Source organism: Panthera tigris, chromosome C2 (assembly GCF_018350195.1).
Source record: "Panthera tigris isolate Pti1 chromosome C2, P.tigris_Pti1_mat1.1, whole genome shotgun sequence".
NCBI classification, from domain to species: domain Eukaryota; kingdom Metazoa; phylum Chordata; class Mammalia; order Carnivora; family Felidae; genus Panthera; species Panthera tigris.
In genome coordinates this window covers 6177800-6197137 of record NC_056668.1, presented here as the reverse complement: position 1 = coordinate 6197137, position 19338 = coordinate 6177800, and the positions used below count along the sequence as shown (strand labels likewise).

The window sequence follows — 19338 nt, the reverse complement described above, 5'->3', positions numbered from 1 at the left end:
GACACCAAAGGATCACTTGCTCACGATGCTCTATTTCCTTCAACTCAGATTTGAGGCGGCTTACAAACATGTATTCAGCATACAAGAATAAATTTAATCACTGAGGGAATCCAGGCAACAGGTAGGAAAATAATAAAGCTTTGGGCAAGGTCGACACACAAGAATACACAACACTTTCTTCCCAATGTCAATGGCCTGTATTTGGTTTTAAGGTTCTTAATACATAAGAGTAGGGTAGACAGTAACACCACTGAGTTGGTGTGAGTGCCGTCTGTTCAAGCTGGGCCAGACACACTGCCCTCAGTGTGTGAAGAGACTATATCACTGTCCTGATGACACACGTTGGCAGTCTGGGGAAGTAGTCTGGGGAATACCTCGTATGTTTTAATTGTATGAAATGAGGGGCGCCCGGGTGGCTCAGTCGGTTAAGCGTCCAACTTCGGCTCAGGTCATGATCTCACGGTTCGTGGGTTCGAGCCCCACGTCAGTCTCTGTGCAGACAGCTCAGAGCCTGGAGCCTGCCCCCGATTCTGGGTCTTTTTCTCTCTCTGCCCCTCCCCAACTTGTACGCTCTCTGTCTCTCTCTGTCTCTTTCAAGGATATGAAATGAAATTCTTCTGGGCTGTGGACCATCGCACTACTGGTTTAGGGCTGGACCTGCCTGCTGGGTGGGCTGTGGTGGGGCAGCGGGGTGGCAGAGGGACTTCACTGAGCCCCAGACTTCAGTCAGTTACCGGTTCTCACCTCCTGTAGTTTTTCCCCTTTGCCGAAACAAGTGTTGCTGTAAGCCCTCCGTAATCTTATGGCTGCTGGGACCAGAAGGTCTGAGATGGGGCTGGTCCCCTAGAAGCTACGATAGTAACACTGGAGAAATCCTGTGTCGTCTTAGTCCCCGCTGATCAGGGTCCAAATCCACGGGGCCAGATTACAAGGAAAGGAGCTAAAGATGTGAAACTTGTAGAGAATCCTTCACTCTATATATCTGAGTCTTGTCAGCGATTCCTGAACACAAACTGGTGTGTGTGGGGGTGTGTGTGAGTTCTCACTGTTCTGTATTCCACACAGTGAAATGATAAAAACAAATGTAAAGTTCATGGTTAGAGATTCTTAACGTTGGGGGTTAGTCATCTTTGACAAAACAAACTGGGATAACCTTTTGTGTTAGCTTCTAGCTTAATGACTAATAAAAAAGGTCAACTTACGTAAATATTCTGGCTCTCCAGTGTGCAGTGGGTTTAAACGCTTTCTTTCTTTCTTTTTTTTTTTTTTTTTGCTTCAAGGATTTTGACTCTTTCTTCTCTGCCAAAGAAGAGAATATTATTTATTCATTTCTTGGTTTGGCGCCCCCTCCAGGCTCAAAGGTAAGCTTACACACCCCATTGAGGCTCAGTACGAGTCATAATAAATGAAGATAGAAATCAGCATCCAAGCTGTTTAATAAATGATGATCTTTTTTAAAAAAAAATGTTAATGTCTAATTTTTGAGAGAGAGACAGAGACAGAGCGTGAGTGGGGGAGGGGCAGAGAGAGGGGGAGACCCAGAATCTGAAGCAGGCTCCAGGCTCTGAGCCGTCAGCCCAGAGCCCGATGCGGGGCTCGAACTCATTAATGGTGAGATCATGCCCTGAGTTGAAGTCGGACGCTTAACCAACTGAACCACCCAGATGCCCCATAAATGATGATCTTTAAGTTAACACGATTTTTAATGTATTCCTTATTCTGATGAAGTCTTATGCATAGAGATAATGCAAGGTTTTTACTAAAGTATGTTCCAAAACTATGCTTTTCATATTTTTGCTATATTTTTCTATATTTTATACCTTGTTGTAGTAAGTTTTACAATACTGAAATTAAGAAATACTGCATTCAGTAATTTTAAATACACTAAATAAAGATGTACAAATTTGAGTTCCCAGATTGTGTTTATGAAGTTATTTTTTAATGAACTGACTTGTTATGTGACTTATTTTAGTTAATTTTACAATACTATATCACCCTATTTTAATTCTATTTAAAATGAGTTGAACTTTGCTTTTTTATCTGGTAAAGAGGGGGGAAAGTAAAATCTAGACACAGTCTCGGCGGGGTTTTTTTTTCTTCTGGTGTTGTCTCATCTTTGATTACGTAAAATTATTTCAGTTTCATACAGAATTATGCTAATGAAGCTAATATTAGGAATTTGCCTACTGGAGATCACCTAGCTTCAGTCTCTGCACCAAATCACTGCATCCTTACTTCTCCCAAGATCTCACACATGACTGTCCACAGATACAAGACAAGTACACATTTGTTTGATTCATGTATTTCTTAATTTGTTTGTACTCCGCTTCATTTCAAAAATGATTTGTGATGATCGAGTCCAATTCTCATTGTAGGAGAAACACCTCAAAATGCTACCTTATAGAGATGGGTTGGTCTCAGAGGCATGTGGCCGTGCTGTCTTTCATATGTCAGCATTCTTCAGGTAACGCCATTTGGGACCTCTTAGTGCTCAGGTTAACATGTGCGAGTCTAGCACCAATTCCTTGTCCAAAGGTAACATGTAGGTTTCACAGTTGGTTAATGGGTTTATAGGAGGAAGGAAATCTTCCCTTTTAGTGAAATACCTTTCTGGCCTGAGTCAACTTGAATGCAACACATTTCAAATGCCGTATTGACAATTAAAAAAAGGGTATTACATGCAATCTAATCTTTTTTAATGGGTGTAGGAGTTTGGTATGAGGGTTTTATTTGGTATAGGAGTTTGTTAACTGGGTCCTATTAGTTTAGTTATTATGTTTAAGACACGGTGCCTCGGTGTTAAGGTATATTTCTTGGTGGGGACGCTCAGGTGACTTGTGTCTTGAAGATAGGAAGGAAGGGTAGACTGTTTCAGGCAAAGGGAAGAGCAAGTGCAAAGGCCCTGAGGCAGGAGAGAGCCTGGAAATTGTAAGAGCTGCCATGAGGCCGGCATTGCCAGAGTGAGGGGTGGGGGTACCACAGGAGGTGGGATCTGCGGGTGGGCAGCCCGTGGGCCACAGCAATGTTCCAGATTCTATCTCAGGTGCAGTGGAGATGATGTAAGAGGTTTAAGTGGAGAAGTAGTCTCTCTTTTGTTTGTTTTTGTTTTATTTTATTAATTATTATTATTTTTAAATATAATTTATTTTCAAATTGGCTAACATACAGTGTGTAAAGTGTGCTCTTGGTTTTTGGGGTAGATTCCCGTGGTTCATTGCTTACATACAACACCCAGTGCTCATCCCAATAAGTGCCTTCCTCAATGCACATCACCCACTTTCCCCTCTCCCCCACGCTCCCATCAACCCTCAGATTGTTCTTTGTATTTAAGAGTCTCTTATGGTTTGTCTAGTGGAGAAGTATTCTTATCTCCTTGAAAACTCATTTTGGCTACTATGGGATAAATGGACTAGAAGGGTACAAACTGTCTTGGCAATGGGTGAGATATCATGGCGACTTGGACCAGGGTGGTGGGATAGAACGATACAGAGTGGAGATTTTAGGGCCTGTTTTGGAGGAAGACTTGGTAAGACTTGCTGATGGATTGAATGTGGGGGTGGGGATGGAACCAATGAGTGCTTCTAGCCGTTGGGTATAGACATTCACTTTGGTTGGAGGTGCCATCTTTACAGGGGGGTGTTAAGTTTGAACAAGACATCTAAGTGAAGAAGTGAGGTAGACAGTAGTGAATTGATCTGTGTCTCATTGAGGTCTGGTGGAGGAGGCACATGGGGAATCCACTAGCATGTGGATGGGGCTAAAGTAGAGAGGGGGTCAGTAGCAAGGAGGCCGGGCTTGGAGGTGCTCCAAGCTTAAAGCGTAGAGGATAAGCAGAGGCCGGTTGAGGAGGCAAAGGTGGACAGTCTTGAGGCATGAGGAGACCCAGAGCGTGTGGTGTTAAGGCAGCCAAGGGGGAACATTTTTCACACAAGAGGGTCTGATGCTTCCGAGAGATTGAGTCAGTGAGGACAAAAAAGTGACCATTGGCCTAGATAACACAGAGGTCCTTGGTAGCCATGTCAGAAGTAGTCTCTGAGGAGGGGTGAAGATAGAAGCAAGATTGGGGGGGTTGAAGGAGAGCTGGTGGTAAGAAGGAAGAATTACATATGGTCAGTTATCTCTGGGGAGTTTCCCAGGGACGGGAGAATATGGCAGCAGCATTGTTTTTAAAGCGTCTGCACATTACTGCTGCGGGAACCTTGGGTCCAGGCGCTTTGAGCTGCTGGCGCCAGGTGTCCTTGCCTTCTCTCTCCTGCCACCTGCTGGACAGACTCCTGCTACTTCTCATCCTCCCCTTTCCAGGCCCCAGACCAGTGGGCGGTGGGAGGGGAGTCTAGATTTTACAGCTGAAGACCCAGTGGGGGGGTTTTGTAAACAACAAAGACTTTTCTATTCCGGGTCAGTGGTAGTCTGGCCAAGCCTAGGAAGGAGGATTTTCCTTTAACCCTTTATAGGTCAAGTTCTTAGACAGAGCCCCCCTCTTCCCCAGGAGTCACAGTGAATGGGGGGCAGAGGGGCAGCAGAGCAGAACACCCTCTCTGTTCACAGACCATCCTGGGCGTCATGTTCTTTCCATCTCTTTTCGTGTAATGTGCTGTTTTTCTTAATGATCATTTCTTACTTTTTAAAAGTTTGTTTGTTTATTTTAACGTTTATTCATTTTTGAGAGAGACAGCGTGAAATGGGGGAGGGGCAGAGAGAGAGGGAGACACAGAATCCGAAGCAGGCTCCAGGCTCCGAGCCGTCAGCACAGAGCCCGATGCGGGGCTCGAACTTACGAGACGACGCGGGGCTATGAGATCATGACCTGAGCCAAAGTCGGACGCTCAGCTGACTGAGCCATCCAGGTGCCCCACTAACTCTTCAATTTTCTAATCTCTTCACTTTCATTTTCTGTGTTTTTGTCTTTCTCTCCCTTCTGGGACATTTCTTCCACTTTTTATACCACCTTCTATTTTTTCCCCTATCGATCTTGTTTTATTTCTCACAAACTTTTTTTTTCTCTTTGGTTTTCTCTGGCTACTCCCTTACCAAATAGCTTCCTGTTCTTGTTGTACAGGTTCATTATTTTTCTTACCTCTGAGTTTATTAAATATGGTTTTTCTTTTTACACACTTTCTTCAACTCTCTGCATTCCCTCTTTGTCTAAGTGTCCCCTGTCTGTTTCCTTTTTATTTTTATGTAAGATGTTTTTCTCAGATGTGTGGGGACCCTTGACTGTATTTAAGATCAAGGTGCTAAAAGGCTGAATGGATGCTCTCTATCCATGGTCACGACTGTCCGGGTGGTAGACTTCCCCATGGGATGATTTAGAGAGGACTTACTGGCTTTCTGTTAGGGATCCTGTACCGTGGGCTTTTTCGGTTGGTTCAGGTGAACTTCTCCAGGGAGGAATCTTCCATTTCCTGAAGTGGTAGTGGGGGTGGTGGCGGTGATGGAGGTGATGATGGTGGAGGTGATGGTGTTAGTGGGTGTGGAGGGGATAGTGGTGGGAGTGATGGCGGTGGTGATGGTGGCGGTGGTCGTGGAGGTGATAATGGAGATGACGACTGTGGTGGTAAGCGGAGAGTAATTCTGGTTGCCAGTGTTCTGGATGCAGGTTGCGAAGGGGGATAGGAATGTCTTCTTTTTTATGACGTGGACTTCTCAGGTAGATCCTGGGTCCCCACCTCAGCTGGCCTCATGATCAAGAGGTCAGAGTCTTTCTGGTTCAACTTGTGCAGAGACTAATCCTCTTTGAGTAGGCAGTTGCCTGCCATCCAGGAATGTGGAGGGAATCTAAATCTGCTTCTCATTCCCCCTCATCCCTTTTTGTAAGAAATGATGTCTTAGATTTTTTGAGGTTAAGCCAATTATTACTCAACCATTTCCTTTTCTGCCTTCAAAATTTGTGCACTTTTTTTTTTTTTTTTTTAATGCAGTAGCCTCTCACTTGTTCTTTTTGTCCTTGTAAGTTTACCCTTTAAAAGAAAATGTCTTTGGGGCGCCTGGGTGATTCAGTCGGTTGAGCGTCCGACTTCAGCTCAGGTCATAATCTCGCGGTCTGTGAGTTTGAGCCCTGCGTCGGGCTCTGTGCTGACAGCTTGGAGCCTGGAGCCTGCTTGGGATTCTGTGTCTCCCTGTCTCTCTGACCCTCCCCCGTTCATGCTCTGTCTCTCTCTGTCTCAAAAATAAATAAACATTAAAAAAATTTTTTTTAAATACAACAAAATGTCTTTTTTAAAAAACATGTTTATTTTATTTATTTTGAGAGAGAGAGAGAGAGAGTGCAAGCTGGGGAGGGGCAGAGGGGGAGAGAGAGAGAATCCTGAGCAGATTCCACACTCATCGCAGAGCTTGATGAGGGGCTCAATCTCATGACTATGAGATCATGAATCTGAGCCAAAATACAGAGTTGGTTGTTAACATGCTGAGCCATCCAGGTGCCCTGAAAATGTCTTTGCTATCATGTCAGTGGGGTTCCGGGAAGGAGCCAAGGCAAGTAGCTGCATTTAATTTTCCACAAATAACTAGAAACTGCCTCTCATTTTCAATGACCCCAGTCTTCTCATAAAGTATCATCCTCTATTCTTCTATTAAGTTCTTTCCATATGTCAGTTAATTCTATTTAATTTATTTCAGTTATATAATGAAATTAAATGTCTAATTTTTGATCGTCTTTTTAAAAACACTATACTGAGATGTAATTTATACACTACACAATTCACCCAGTGAAAGTATACAATTGATGGCTTTTTAGTATATTCACAGGGTTGTGCAACCATCATATCACCATGATCTACTTCCAGAACATTTTCATCAGTCACTCCCCAAAAACCCCAACCTCCACTAGCTGTTACCCACCCCCCCTCCAAAAACTACCTATTCTCTCAGCACTAAAGAACCACAAATATACTTTTTTCTATGTAGATTTTCCTCTTCTGGGCCTTTTGTATAAATGGAATCACACAGCATTTTGTTCTTTGTGCCTGTCTTCTTTAACTTAGCATAATGCTATCAAGGTACATCCATTTTCTGGTATATATCAGGACTTCTTTTTTATGCAGATAACATTTTATTTTGTGGATAGACCAATTCTCTTTATCCATTCACCAGTTGATGGACACTTGAATTGTTTTCATTTTGGGGCTATTATGAGTAATGGTCTTACGACCATTTGTGTATCTTTTGTTTAATTTTATTTTAAATAGTGCTATTTGTTAGTAGAGAATCACTTGTATAGGTTTAAAAATCCAGGTACCTGAGTTCTGCTTCAGACCCACGGATCCTGAATTGCTGGGGAGAGGCCGAAGGATCTCCATTTTTAAAATGTTCTTTGATTTAGGGGTGCCTGGGTGGCTCAGTCGGTTAAGCATCTGATTTCGGCTCAGGTCATGATCTCACGATTCATGAGTTTGAGCCCTGTGTCAAGCTCTGTGCTGACAGCTTGGAGTCTGGACCCTCCTTTGGATTCTGTGTCTCCCTCTTTCTCTGCCCCTCCCCTGCTTGCCCTCTGTCTGTCTATCTCTTTCTCTCAAAAATAAACATTTAAAAAAAGTTAAAAAAGTGGTTGATTCTGATGCACACTTCTGTTTAGCAGCCACTAACCTAGGGACTCATTTAAATATTCATGTACGTGCCTTTCCAAAATGAATGCGATAACATATTTGCTTTGGTTAAAAAACTCGTAGAGAAACTATGAGGTCATTTTGCTTCCTTCCTTCCCTGGAGACCACAAACATCATGAATTTTTAAAAAATTATATATATTTTACATATAAAATTATACATATTTTACATATTACTATATGTAAAAACTGTATATTTATCTGCTTAAGCAGTACATATGTTTTGTATTTTCACACCTTTTTTAGAATGTTCTATAGCTGGCTCTTTAAAAAAACAACATTATGCTTTGAGATGTATCTACACTAACGTATGTAAATCTGTTTCAGCCTCTGCTGTGTTTTATCTTGTCCCATTTAAAAAATATCTAATCTTAATTTTTAAATCCTGCCTTGATTTGTGCTTAAACACTGTCATGTTACATGAAATTCTCTTTAAGGAGAATAAAGGGATGGCCATGGCATTATAAAACCCAGCGTAGCGAGAGCTAAGAGACCATCCAGTCCAGATTCTTCTCTTCCAGAGGAGGGACTTGAAGCCCACAGGGTTTACAGATACTCCACTCACTAGCGGCATAGACTGTGCTAGAATGGTGGTGTCAGCATTGCTTGGCTTTATAGGTGTTTATGCATGCACACATGGAGAAAGTCCTTCAGGTGTCCTTTGGGAAGACAGACACTTCATGATTTATGGAAATGATATTATTTGTCACAGTGTCATTTTGTAGTAAACAACACTGTGGAGAAGTAGCAGCAAGGAAATTAATCTAGCTCTAAAAATAGACACCTTGACAATTACATAGAAAATGTATGCTTATAAAATATTAAGTATTATACACCACATTTTTGCTTTTAGAATATTGTTCTTGTCTAAGGCGGGAGCAGCAGGTCATTTTCCCCAAGAGGGCCTTGCAAGTGAGCACTGGCTCCATTAAGGCAACTTTAGTTCTTTAAAGCCATCTAGTCATATCTGATTAAATGAGCATCATTCTTAATACCACACTCCAGGCAGGGCTTTGATTGCATAACCAGTTTCCAGTTAATGCCCTGGCAATAAGGAATACACATCCTTCTTTTTTTTTTAATGTTTATTTTATTTTTGAGACAGAGAGAGCATGAGCGGGGGAGGGGCAGAGAGAGAGAGAGAGAGACCCAGAATCCCAAGCAGGCTCCAGGCTCCGAGCTGTCAGCACAGAGCCCGACGCGGGGCTCGAACTTGTCAACTGGGAGATCATGACCTGAGCCGAAGTCGGATGCTCAACTGACTGAGCCCCCCAGGCGCCCCAAGGAATACACATTCTTACTGAGCCCAGGCAAATAACTATATTGCCCTGAAACATGGAAAGACTTAACAAGAATCTTCGAATTCTGAAGGAGTCAGGCAGAGAGAGTATCACTTACAAATGTCTCATTTCAACTTACAAAAATAGAGCCTCCTACATTGTTGAGATTTATAAAAAGCTTAAGAGGAAAGACAGAGGGTTTCCTCATATGTCTAGAAAATAGGACATTAAAATAACATCAACAGTATTCTAAACAAAACCTGTCCTCATCCATCACTGATTCATTCAGGTCTATGTAATTAATTCTTGTTCCACTGGACCTGCGGTTGGTAGTTTCATGAACCCATCTGCTTCTCAAGTGAAATTCTGGAAATCCTGACTCAGTCCACTGGTATGGTATCAGTGATCTTTGAGTGTTGCCATCAGAAGCCTATCCGAGAAAGCACCTGCCATATAATCCTTTTCCATGGGGCTCTGGGTCATTCTGTGCGGCAGGTGAGGCATTCTGGCTCCCCGCGGACTGGAAAAGCTTTCAGGGAAGCATCCAAATAAAACAAGCTAAGAAAAATCTCTGCGGATGACGACAAAAGACTTAAAATAACTGTGGTTAATTTTATAACTGATAATTTTCAAAGGTGAAAGATTTTATGGGAATTATAACAAGAATAATGGCCCGGTATGAACATTTGGTTGTTTCTGTGGCGTGCAAAACAAAATAATAAAGTCAATCCAAAAAGTTTTAGACAAAGTATCTATAAACACAATCACTAAACCTATTTTCAAAGAAGATAGCAAACATTATATTTTATTTGTAAAAATGGATGAATAGCGGAAAACTTTAAAAAAAATTTTATTTAATTAATTAATTTTTCATTCATTCATTCATTTATTTATTTATTTAATATGCATCCAAGTTAGTTAGCATATGGTGCAACAATGATTTCAGGAGTAGATTCCTTAATGCCCCTTACCCATTTAGCCCATCCCCCCTTCCACAACCCCTCCAGCAACCCTGTTTGTTTTCCATATTTAAGAGTCTCTTATGATTTGTCCTCCTCCCTGTTTTTATATTATTTTTGCTTCCCTTCCCTTATATTCATCTGTTTTGTATCTTAAGTTCCTCATATGAGTGAAGTCATATTTGTCTTTCTCTGATTTCGCTCAGCTTAATAATACCTTCCAGTTCCATCCACATAGTCGCAAATGGCAAGGTTTCATTCTTTTTGATTGCCGAGTAATACACCATTGTATATATATACCACATCTTCTTTATCCATTCATCCATCGATGGACATTTGGGCTCTTTCCATACTTTGGCTATTGTCGATAGTGCTGCTGTAAACATGGGGGTGCATGTGTCCCTTCGAAACAGCACGCCTGTATCGCTTGGATAAATGCCTAGTAGTGCAATTGCTGGGTCGTAGGGTGGTTCTATTTTTAGTTTTTTGAGAAACCTCCATACTGTTTTCCAGAGTGGCTGCACCAGCTTGCATTCCCACCAGCAGTGCAAAAGAGATCCTCTTTCTCCACATCCTCGCCAACCAACATCTGTTGTTGCCTGAGTTGTTAATGTCAGCCATTCTGACAGGTGTGAGGTGGTATCTCATTGTGGTTTTGATTGGTATTTCCCTGATGATGAGTGATGTTGAGCATTTTTTCATGTGTCGGTTGGCCATCTGGACGTCTTCTTTGGAGAAGTGTCTATTTATGTCTTTTGCCCATTTCTTCACTGGATTATTTGTTTTTTGGGTGTTGAATTTGATAAGTTCTTTATAGATTTTGGATAATAACCCTTTATCTGATATGTCATTTGTGAATATCTTCTCCCATTCCATCGGTTGCCTTTTAGTTTTGCTGATTGTTTCCTTCTCTGTGCAAAAGCTTTTTATTTGGTGAGGTCCCAGTAGTTCATTTTTGCTTTTGCTTCTCTTGCCTCCAGAGATGTGTTGAGTAAGAAGTTGCTGCGGCCAAGATCAAAGAGGTTTTTGCCTGCTTTCTCCTCTAGGATTTTGATGGCTTCCTGTCTTACGTTTAGGTCTTTCATCCATTTTGAGTTAATTTTTGTGTATGGTGTAAGAAAGTGGTCCTGGTTCATTTTTCTGCATGTTTCAGTCCAGTTTTCCCACCATTTGCTGAAGAGACTATCTTTATTCCATTGAATATTTTTTCCTGCTCTGTCAAAGATTAGTTGGCCATACATTTGTGTGTCCATTTCTGGGTTCTTTATTCTGTTCCATTGATCTGAGTGTCTGTTTTTGTGCCAGTTTTTTTGTTTTTGTTTTTGTTTTTTTTTTTAGAGAGAGGTTGCAAGTGAGCAAGGGGCAGAGAGAGAGAGAGAGAGAGAGAGAGAGGGAGGGAGAGACAGAATCTCAAGAGGGACAAATACAGATATAGAGAGAGGGAGTGAGAAGCAGGGCTCACCTGAAGCGGGGCTCATGCTTTTTACCCAGAGTGGGGCTTAAGCTCACCCCAAGTGGGGCTCATGCTCACCCGATGTGAGACTCGAACTCATGAACCGTGAGATCATGACCTGAGCCAAAGTCAGATGCTTAACCACTGAGCCACCCTGGCTCCCTGAGGAAAACTCTTGATATAACACAATTACCCCGAAACATACTAGACCATGAATATACCCAGCATATGTGCCATGAAATATACCACGAATGCCAAGCACATTCTTACCATATATGGTAGGAATATATCAATAATATTCAGTAAGGACATTCAGTAGGTCTGGAGTGGATCCTAAACACCTATATATTAATAAAACTATATGAGTAGGTGATGGGAATACCCAATTGAAAACTACTGTTCCAGGATATGCTAGATTGAAATGAAAGAAGTAAAGATTTGATCAAGTTAGGATTTAAAGCAAATTACTGAAGTTATGATTGATAACCTATACCACCGTTGTCAAATGTCAGGAAAAGAAGCACTAGGAATCAGTGTCTCTGATTCATTATTTCAGGCACGGGAATATTACTAAGCTATCAACAGCAAACATCCACTTATATATATAATTAGATTGCCTCTAGCTGGTGGAGAGGAAGACAGCCATGCCCACCTTAGAGCACTGTTCATACACCGAAGTGGGGGGGACGACTGGGCGTCAGAATCCTGTATCCCAGGGAGGCTCTAACACTCCCAACAGCAACACCCACATTGCTCAGAAGAGCCTTCCAGACCCTCTGGCCAAGTCAGGCCACGTCCTCTTTGGGAAGGTGGCTTTGCTCTTGGGACACGCCCCCGACTGATGAACGACACACACATGACGCACCTGCATCGTGTCATTTTGGGCTCCAAATGATGTGTGATGAAAGTTTTGATACCCGTTTTCTGGCATGATCGGTGAGCTCCCATCGAAAGCAGTTTTGAGTCCCGGCAACAATATCTCAGCCAGCGAGACATTTCCCGGTGACCTGCGGGAGGAAGAGCAGGCGACCAGGTGACTGGGGCGCCTTCCACCGAAGGAGACGCGGAGAAACCTCGGGGGGCGGGGAGCCGTGAGAGGCCCGAGTCTGCGGCACAAGCACGTGTTCTGGGACTTCCTGACCTGACACTGCAAGGTGAACGACAGCGTGGACGCAGGGGAGGCCCGATGGTGGTCCAGGGGCTCCGCAGGGGGAAATACACGGAGCAGGAAATAGAACCGTGAAGGAGACACCATGCGTGGGAGCCAGGAGTCTGGAATTCGGACGCAGGAGGCCCGACCTGCGAACACACGGGGGTTCCAGGAAGAACAGAAGCCCCGATGGAAGAGAAGGAATTGTGAAGGGCACGCGGGAGGGCCCGCCAGGTGAAGATGCTGGAGCCCCTGGTCCCCTGAGCGCGGGAGCCCGGAGCGCAGCCGTCTGCGGACCGGGAAGCGGGGAGGCGCGCCCGAAGGTGGCGGTGGCGAGCAAAGGGCTGATGTGAAGGGGGAAACGAAGGCCCAGAGCCCTGCCCAGGTGGGAGGGGCCCCCAGGAGGTGTATTTCAGCCTGGGGTTGGGGAGGTCGGGGAGTGATGGGGAGCAGGCCGGAAGCGGGGACCCTGTGCCCCAGCTGCACCCGGCCTTTAGCCCTGCAGTGATCCCCGGGCGGGGCGGGGCGCGAGCTGGGGGCGGGGCCGGGAGCGGCTCCTCCCCAGGGGGCGGGGTTAGGGCTGCCCTTCAGGAGCACCGGAGAGCTGTCAATGCTGTTTGAATCCAGGCTACCTCCAAGATCAGTTAAGCTAAACTACTAGTTTGTGAGGCACTTCTGTAAGGGAAGACACTGTGATGATAGTGACATCAGGAAATTTAAACTATCTCAGAAGAATCCAGGAGTTGTGGAAGGGACTATGTAAAGATGGACTTACGGGAGAGTATCTATAATGGGTGGAAATATGGAGAAAAGAAAGGAAATGCAGGTGTTCTGCAAATGTCGCTTTAATTGGAGGAAGGCAGGTAAGCCATTTTGATGGGGGTCCATTATATCACATAATTGTGATAAATTAACAGGGAGCTTTAAGTTTTATGGATAGGAAACTAAGCAGCAGTGAAAAAAACCACTTCAGAACCGTTAGATGAACAAGGTCGAGGGCAGAGCTGAGGAAGACAGAATGAAGAAACTTAAGCCAGGAAAGTAATGAAAGGAATAGAGTAGAAAAGACAGATGAAGAGTGAATTAATATGGCAGAAGGAATTGAATTCACTCTATCAGTTGTTCCAATGAGTTTGAAGAGGCTGAAACTTCCTGCCACCCCCTTTCCCTCCACCCCCGAAAGAAGAAAAATAAAAGAAAAAAGACAAGTCAGTTTGGATTCTTGCATAGTTGTTCCACAGCTGATGAGAGAGGGGTGTTAAGATACTAAGTAAGTCAAGAGAAAGACAGGTATCATATGATTTCACTCATAGATGGAATTTGAGAAACTCAACAGAGGAACATAGGGGGAAGGAAAAAAAAATAAGATAAAAACAGAGAGGGAGGCAAACCATAAAAGACTCTTAAGTACAGAGAACAACCTGAGGGTTGTTGGAGGGGAGGTGGGTGGGGGATGGGCTAGATGGGGGATGGGAATTAAGGAGGGCACTTGGGATGAGCACTGGGTGTCATATGTAAGTGATGAACCACTGGGTTCTATTCCTGAAACCAAGACTACACTGTATGTTAACTAACTCGAATTTAATTAAAGAAAAAAAAAGATCTCCAACCACGATTGTGAGTTGTCTGCTCCTCCCTTTAATCCTGCCAATTTATGCTTTGTGTCGTTCATAACTCGGTGGTTAGGCACATTCATACTGATGAGTGTTATGACTTCCTAATGGATTGACATTTTGATCAACTTCAGAGGTCCCTTCTTCAGTCTCTGGTAACTCTCTTTGTCTTTCTGTTTTTTCATCATGGTATTAAATCCACTCCAGACTTCTGCTTGCGGTTCACGTGGTGTATCTCTTACCGTCCATTTACTTTCAACCTACCTGTGCTTTTATCTTTATGGTGTGTCTTTGTCGACAAGGTAGAATTGATGCTTGTGCATTTTCATTCATTCTGACAGTCTCTGTGGTGGCACCACTTAGTCCATTGATTTTTAAGGAATCATTGGATTGGTTTTGTTTAGATTATTATTATTATTAGTTTTATTATTTGTTCCCTTTCATTCCTTAGTTTGATGTCATTTTGCTTCCTTTCAGGTTATTTGAGTGTATTTTAGAATTCCCTTCCAATTTACCTGTTGGATTTTTGGCTGTACGTCTTTGAACTACTGCGTGCTGACTGCTCTAGTGATTGTAGTGTATATTCTTAGCATTTCACAGTTTAGTTAGAGTTAGTATTGTAACACTTTATAATATGTGGAAGCATTGCAGTCCTATATGTGCAGTTACTAGCCTCATCCTTTATGCTGTCTTAGCATGTGTATTACACTTGTGTGTATATCAACTCTGTAATATTGTAATTTTTGCATCAAACAGTCCTATATATTTTAAAGAAAGCAAGAGGAAGAAGAATCTTTTCTATTTACCCAGACTTTAAAAAAAAATTTCTGATGCTTTTTATTCTTCCTGAAGAGTCAAGTTTCCATCTGGTGCCATTTCGGCCCCAAGAATGTACCTTAGCCTGGTGTATTGTTCTAGAGTGCATGTTTGCTGGCAATGAGTTTTCTGTGTGTGTGTGTGTGTGTGTGTGTGTGTGTGTGTGTGTGTGTGTGTTTAAGTGTCTTTATTTACTTTGAGAGAAAGAGCGTGCATGTGAGCGAGGGAGGGGCAGAGAGAGAGAGAGATTGGGAGAAAGAGAATCCCAAACAGGCAAGCTCCATGCTGTTGGCACAGAGCCCCACTTGGGGCTCGATCCCATGAACTGTGAGATCATGACCTAAACTGAAACCAAGAGTCAGATGCTTAACTGACTGAGCCACCCAGGCACCCTCTCTTAGTGTTTCTTTCTTTTTTTCTTTTCTATTTTTTAACTGAAGATGTCTTGGCTTTCATTCTTTTTTTTTTTTAATTAAAAAAATATTTATTTATTTTTGAGAGAGAGAGAGAGACAGAGTGCGAGCAGGGGAGGGGCAAAGAGGGAGGGAGACACGGAATCCAAAGCAGGCTCCAGACTCCGAGCTGTCAACACAGAGCTGGACGCAGGGCTTGAACTCACAAACTGTGAGATCATGACCTGAGCCGAAGTCGGACGCTTAACTGACTGAGCTGCCCAGGTGCCCCTTGGCTTTCATTCTTGCAGAATGTTTTTAATGAGTGTAGAATTCTTAGTTGACAGTTTTTTTCTTTCAGCACTTTGAGAGAGAAAGAGAGAGAGAGAGAGAGAGAGAGAGCGAGAGCGCGCACTCAGGGGAGGAGCAGAGAGAGGGAGAGGATCCCAAGCAGGCTCTGCATTATCAGCGCAGAGCCTGATGTGGGACCTAATCTCACAAACCGCAGGATCATGACAAGTTGAAACCAGGAGTCGGATGCTCAACTGACTGAGCCACCCAAGCACCCCTCTTTCAGCAGTTTATATGTGTTTTTTGCTTTTGTCTTGTGGTCTCTACTTTTTTTTTTTTTTTTAAGTTTATTTATTTTGAGAGAGAGAGAGTGCAAACAAAGGAGGGACAGAGAGAGGGAGGGAGCATCCCAAGTGCACACACCATTTGTGCAGAGCTTGATGCGGGGCTCGAACCCATGAATGGTGAGATTATTACCTGAGCCAGAGTCATACGCTTAACTGACCGAGCCACCCAGCTGCCTCTGGTCTCTATACTTCTGATGAGACATTGCAGATTCTTTGAATCCTTGTTCCCTGTATGTGATATGTTATTTTTCTCTGGTCGCTTTCAAGATTTCTGTTTCTCATTGGTTTTCAGCCATTTGATTATGATGTGCCTAAAAATAATTTTCTTTGTACTTATCTTTATTGGGGTTTGCTGAGATTCTGGACTCTGTAAAAATATGTCTTTCACCAAATTCAGGAACATTTTAGCCATTATACTTTCAAATATTATTTCTGCCCCATTTGCTGTCATTTCTCCTCCTGAAACTCTAATTACATACATGTGAAAACTTTTGTTATTATTCCATACTTCCCTGAGGCTTTTTTCATTTTTTTTAATGTTTATTTATTTATTTATTTTTTTTTTTTTAATTTTTTTTTCAACGTTTTTTATTTATTTTTGGGACAGAGAGAGACAGAGCATGAACGGGGGAGGGGCAGAGAGAGAGGGAGACACAGAATCGGAAACAGGCTCCAGGCTCCGAGCCATCAGCCCAGAGCCTGACGCGGGGCTCGAACTCACGGACCGCGAGATCGTGACCTGGCTGAAGTCGGACGCTTAACCGACTGCGCCACCCAGGCGCCCCTCATTTACATTTTAGAGTGAGTCGGGGGAGGGGGAGAAGTGGGGGGAGAGAGAATCTTAAGCAGGCTCCACACTCAGTGCAAAGCCCAACTTGGGGCTCGATCCCACGACCCTGGGATCATGACCTGAGCTGAAGTCAAGATTCAGATGCTCAACCAACTGAGCCACCCAGGTGTCTCCAGATTAGATGATTTCTGTTGATCTTATCTTTTATATTCACTTATTTTTTCCTCTGTCATCTCCCTTCTACATTCTGCATCTACTCTAGTGAGCTTTTTACTTCAGACATTATCCTTTTTCAGTTCCAAAATGTTCCACCCGTTTGATTTTTATTATTTTCATTTCTCTGCCGATGAACACTTTTCAATCGTCTTATCATTGCAAGCATGTTTTCCTTTACTTCTTTGCCCACGGGTAGAGTGATTGCTTTGACATCCTCGTCTGCTAATTCCAACCTCTGGGTCCTTCCACAGAGGGTTTCCACTTACTGTTTTTTTTTCTCTTGAGGAGGGGTCACAGTTTCCTTGTTCTTTTTATGTCAAGTATTTTGGATTGTGTCTGGGACATTGTGAATGTTGTGTTGTGCATTTTCCTCTGAAAAATGTTGATGATTTTATTGCAGCATACACTTAATCTGTGGGACTCAGATTGCAAACTCTATGTTTCTAGTAGCAGCTCAGATCTCAGCTGAGTTATTTTTATTTTAGCCAAATCAGTCCCATGGATGCATGGTTAGGGGCTCACCTGGAGATTTTGCAGAGTTTAGATACAGAATTTGGGGCTCCCTCTCTCCCGTCTTCTATCCTCATTTCCTGGTAGCTGTGGTTGCCCCAAGTTCTGCTTTCTGATTCTTCAGGCCAAAAATCCTGAGTTTTTTTTGTTGTGGTTTTATTTCCCCTGTAACATTTGCTTATTGTCAGACTTAAAAGCCCTGAAAACAATAACTCAGTCAGTGTCATTCTCATCTTTTTTATTTTTTAAAAATTTTATTTATTTATTTTGAAAGAGAGATTGAGATCAAGCAGGGGGAGGCACAGAGAAGAGAAGGAGTCTCCTCCCTGTCAGCACAGAGCCCAACGCAGGGCTCGAACTCACAAACCGTGAGATCATGACCTGAGCCAGAGTTGACTGTTTAACAGACTGAGCCACCCAGTCGGCCCTCATCTATTTTTGTAAACCATTTTAACCATTTTTTTTAATTAAAAAAATTTTTTTTTTAGATTTATTTATTTTTGATAGAGAGAGACAGAGCACAAGCGGGGAAGGGGCAGAGAGAGAGAAGGAGGCACAGAATCCAAAGCAAGCTCCAGGCTCTGAGCTGTCAGCACAGAGCCCGACGCAGGGCTCGAACTCACAAACTGCGAGATCATGACCTGAGCCGAAGTCGGACGCCTAACAGACTGAGCCACCCAGGCACCCCTTTAACCATTTTTAAGTGCACAGTTCCATAATGTTAAGTAGATTCACAATGCTGTGCAAAAGATCTCCAGAACTTTTTCACTTTGCAGAACTTTATACTCCTGCAACTCCCAATTTCCTCCTCTCCCCAGTCCCTGGTCACCAGCATTTCACTTTCTGTTTCTATAAATTTGATTATTTTAGGTATGTCATATAAGTTGAATCAAAAACATTTGTCTTTTTGTGAGCGGCTTATTTCATTTAGCATCATGCGATCAGGGTTGCTCGGTGCTGTGGCCCGTGACAGGATAACTTTTCTTTTTAAGGCCTCATGATACTCCCTTGGACGTATATACCACCGTTTGTTTATTCATTCATTCACGGATGGACATTTGGATTGTTTCTACCTCTTGGCTGTTATGAATAATACTGCTATGAACATGAACATGCAAATAATTTTTATCATGTTAAGTATCAACTCCCTCTTGAATCTTCTTACTTTGGTTCATTTTCCTATTTTTCCTTTTGTTTTGTTTGTTTGTTTGTTTGTTTGTTTGTTTTAAGTAGGCTCTGCACCCAAAGTGGGGCTTCAACTCATGACCTTGAGATCAACAGTTGCATGCTCTACTGACTGAGCCAGCCAGACACCCCTGTTTTGTTTTGTTTTGTTTTATTTTTTAAACTCAGAATTTATAGTCCTTATCTGTTGGAGGGTTGGGTTTAAAAGGAGATCACTTGGCTATAATGGAATTGGGATTGACAGTGAAATTGGATTTTAAGAAAGATTGAGCCGTATGTTATATATAAGAGCATAATAAAACAATCATTCAAAGAAAAAATTGAAATAAAGGGATGAGCAGGCACATACAAACAACAAGAGAGCTGGAGTGGCATTAATATCAGATAAAGAGGAATTCAAGGCCAAAAGCTTTAACTGGGTGAAAAAGATATTATATAATGAAAAATGATAAAAATCTATGAAGAAAATATAGTAGTCATGTATCTTTACGGATCATGCTAAACAGCAGTCAAGCACATAAATCAAAAACTCCTAGAGATACAATGAAAACTTGTTAAAAATATCTTTCAATAAATATGTTGTACTTGTTACTTATCAGACACTATTTTAAGCATGTACACAACTATAATTAGAAACTTCATTTAATACATATGTATAGGAAATACATCCACACGAATAACAGTATGTTAGATAGATATTAATAAAATATATTCTTCCCTTGTGCTTACT

The 19338-nt window shown here is 42.5% G+C and overlaps 1 protein-coding gene across 1 annotated transcript in view; it reads left to right on the top strand.

Moving 5' to 3' along the window:
• The window catches only part of SH3BGR (SH3 domain binding glutamate rich protein), a 58659-nt gene that overhangs the window by 17864 nt on the left and 21457 nt on the right, over window positions 1-19338 (top strand). The window contains exon 3 of the mRNA XM_007090474.3: window positions 1281-1361. Within this exon, the coding sequence (XP_007090536.3) occupies window positions 1281-1361 (81 nt within the window). The remainder of the gene's footprint in view (window positions 1-1280; window positions 1362-19338) is intronic.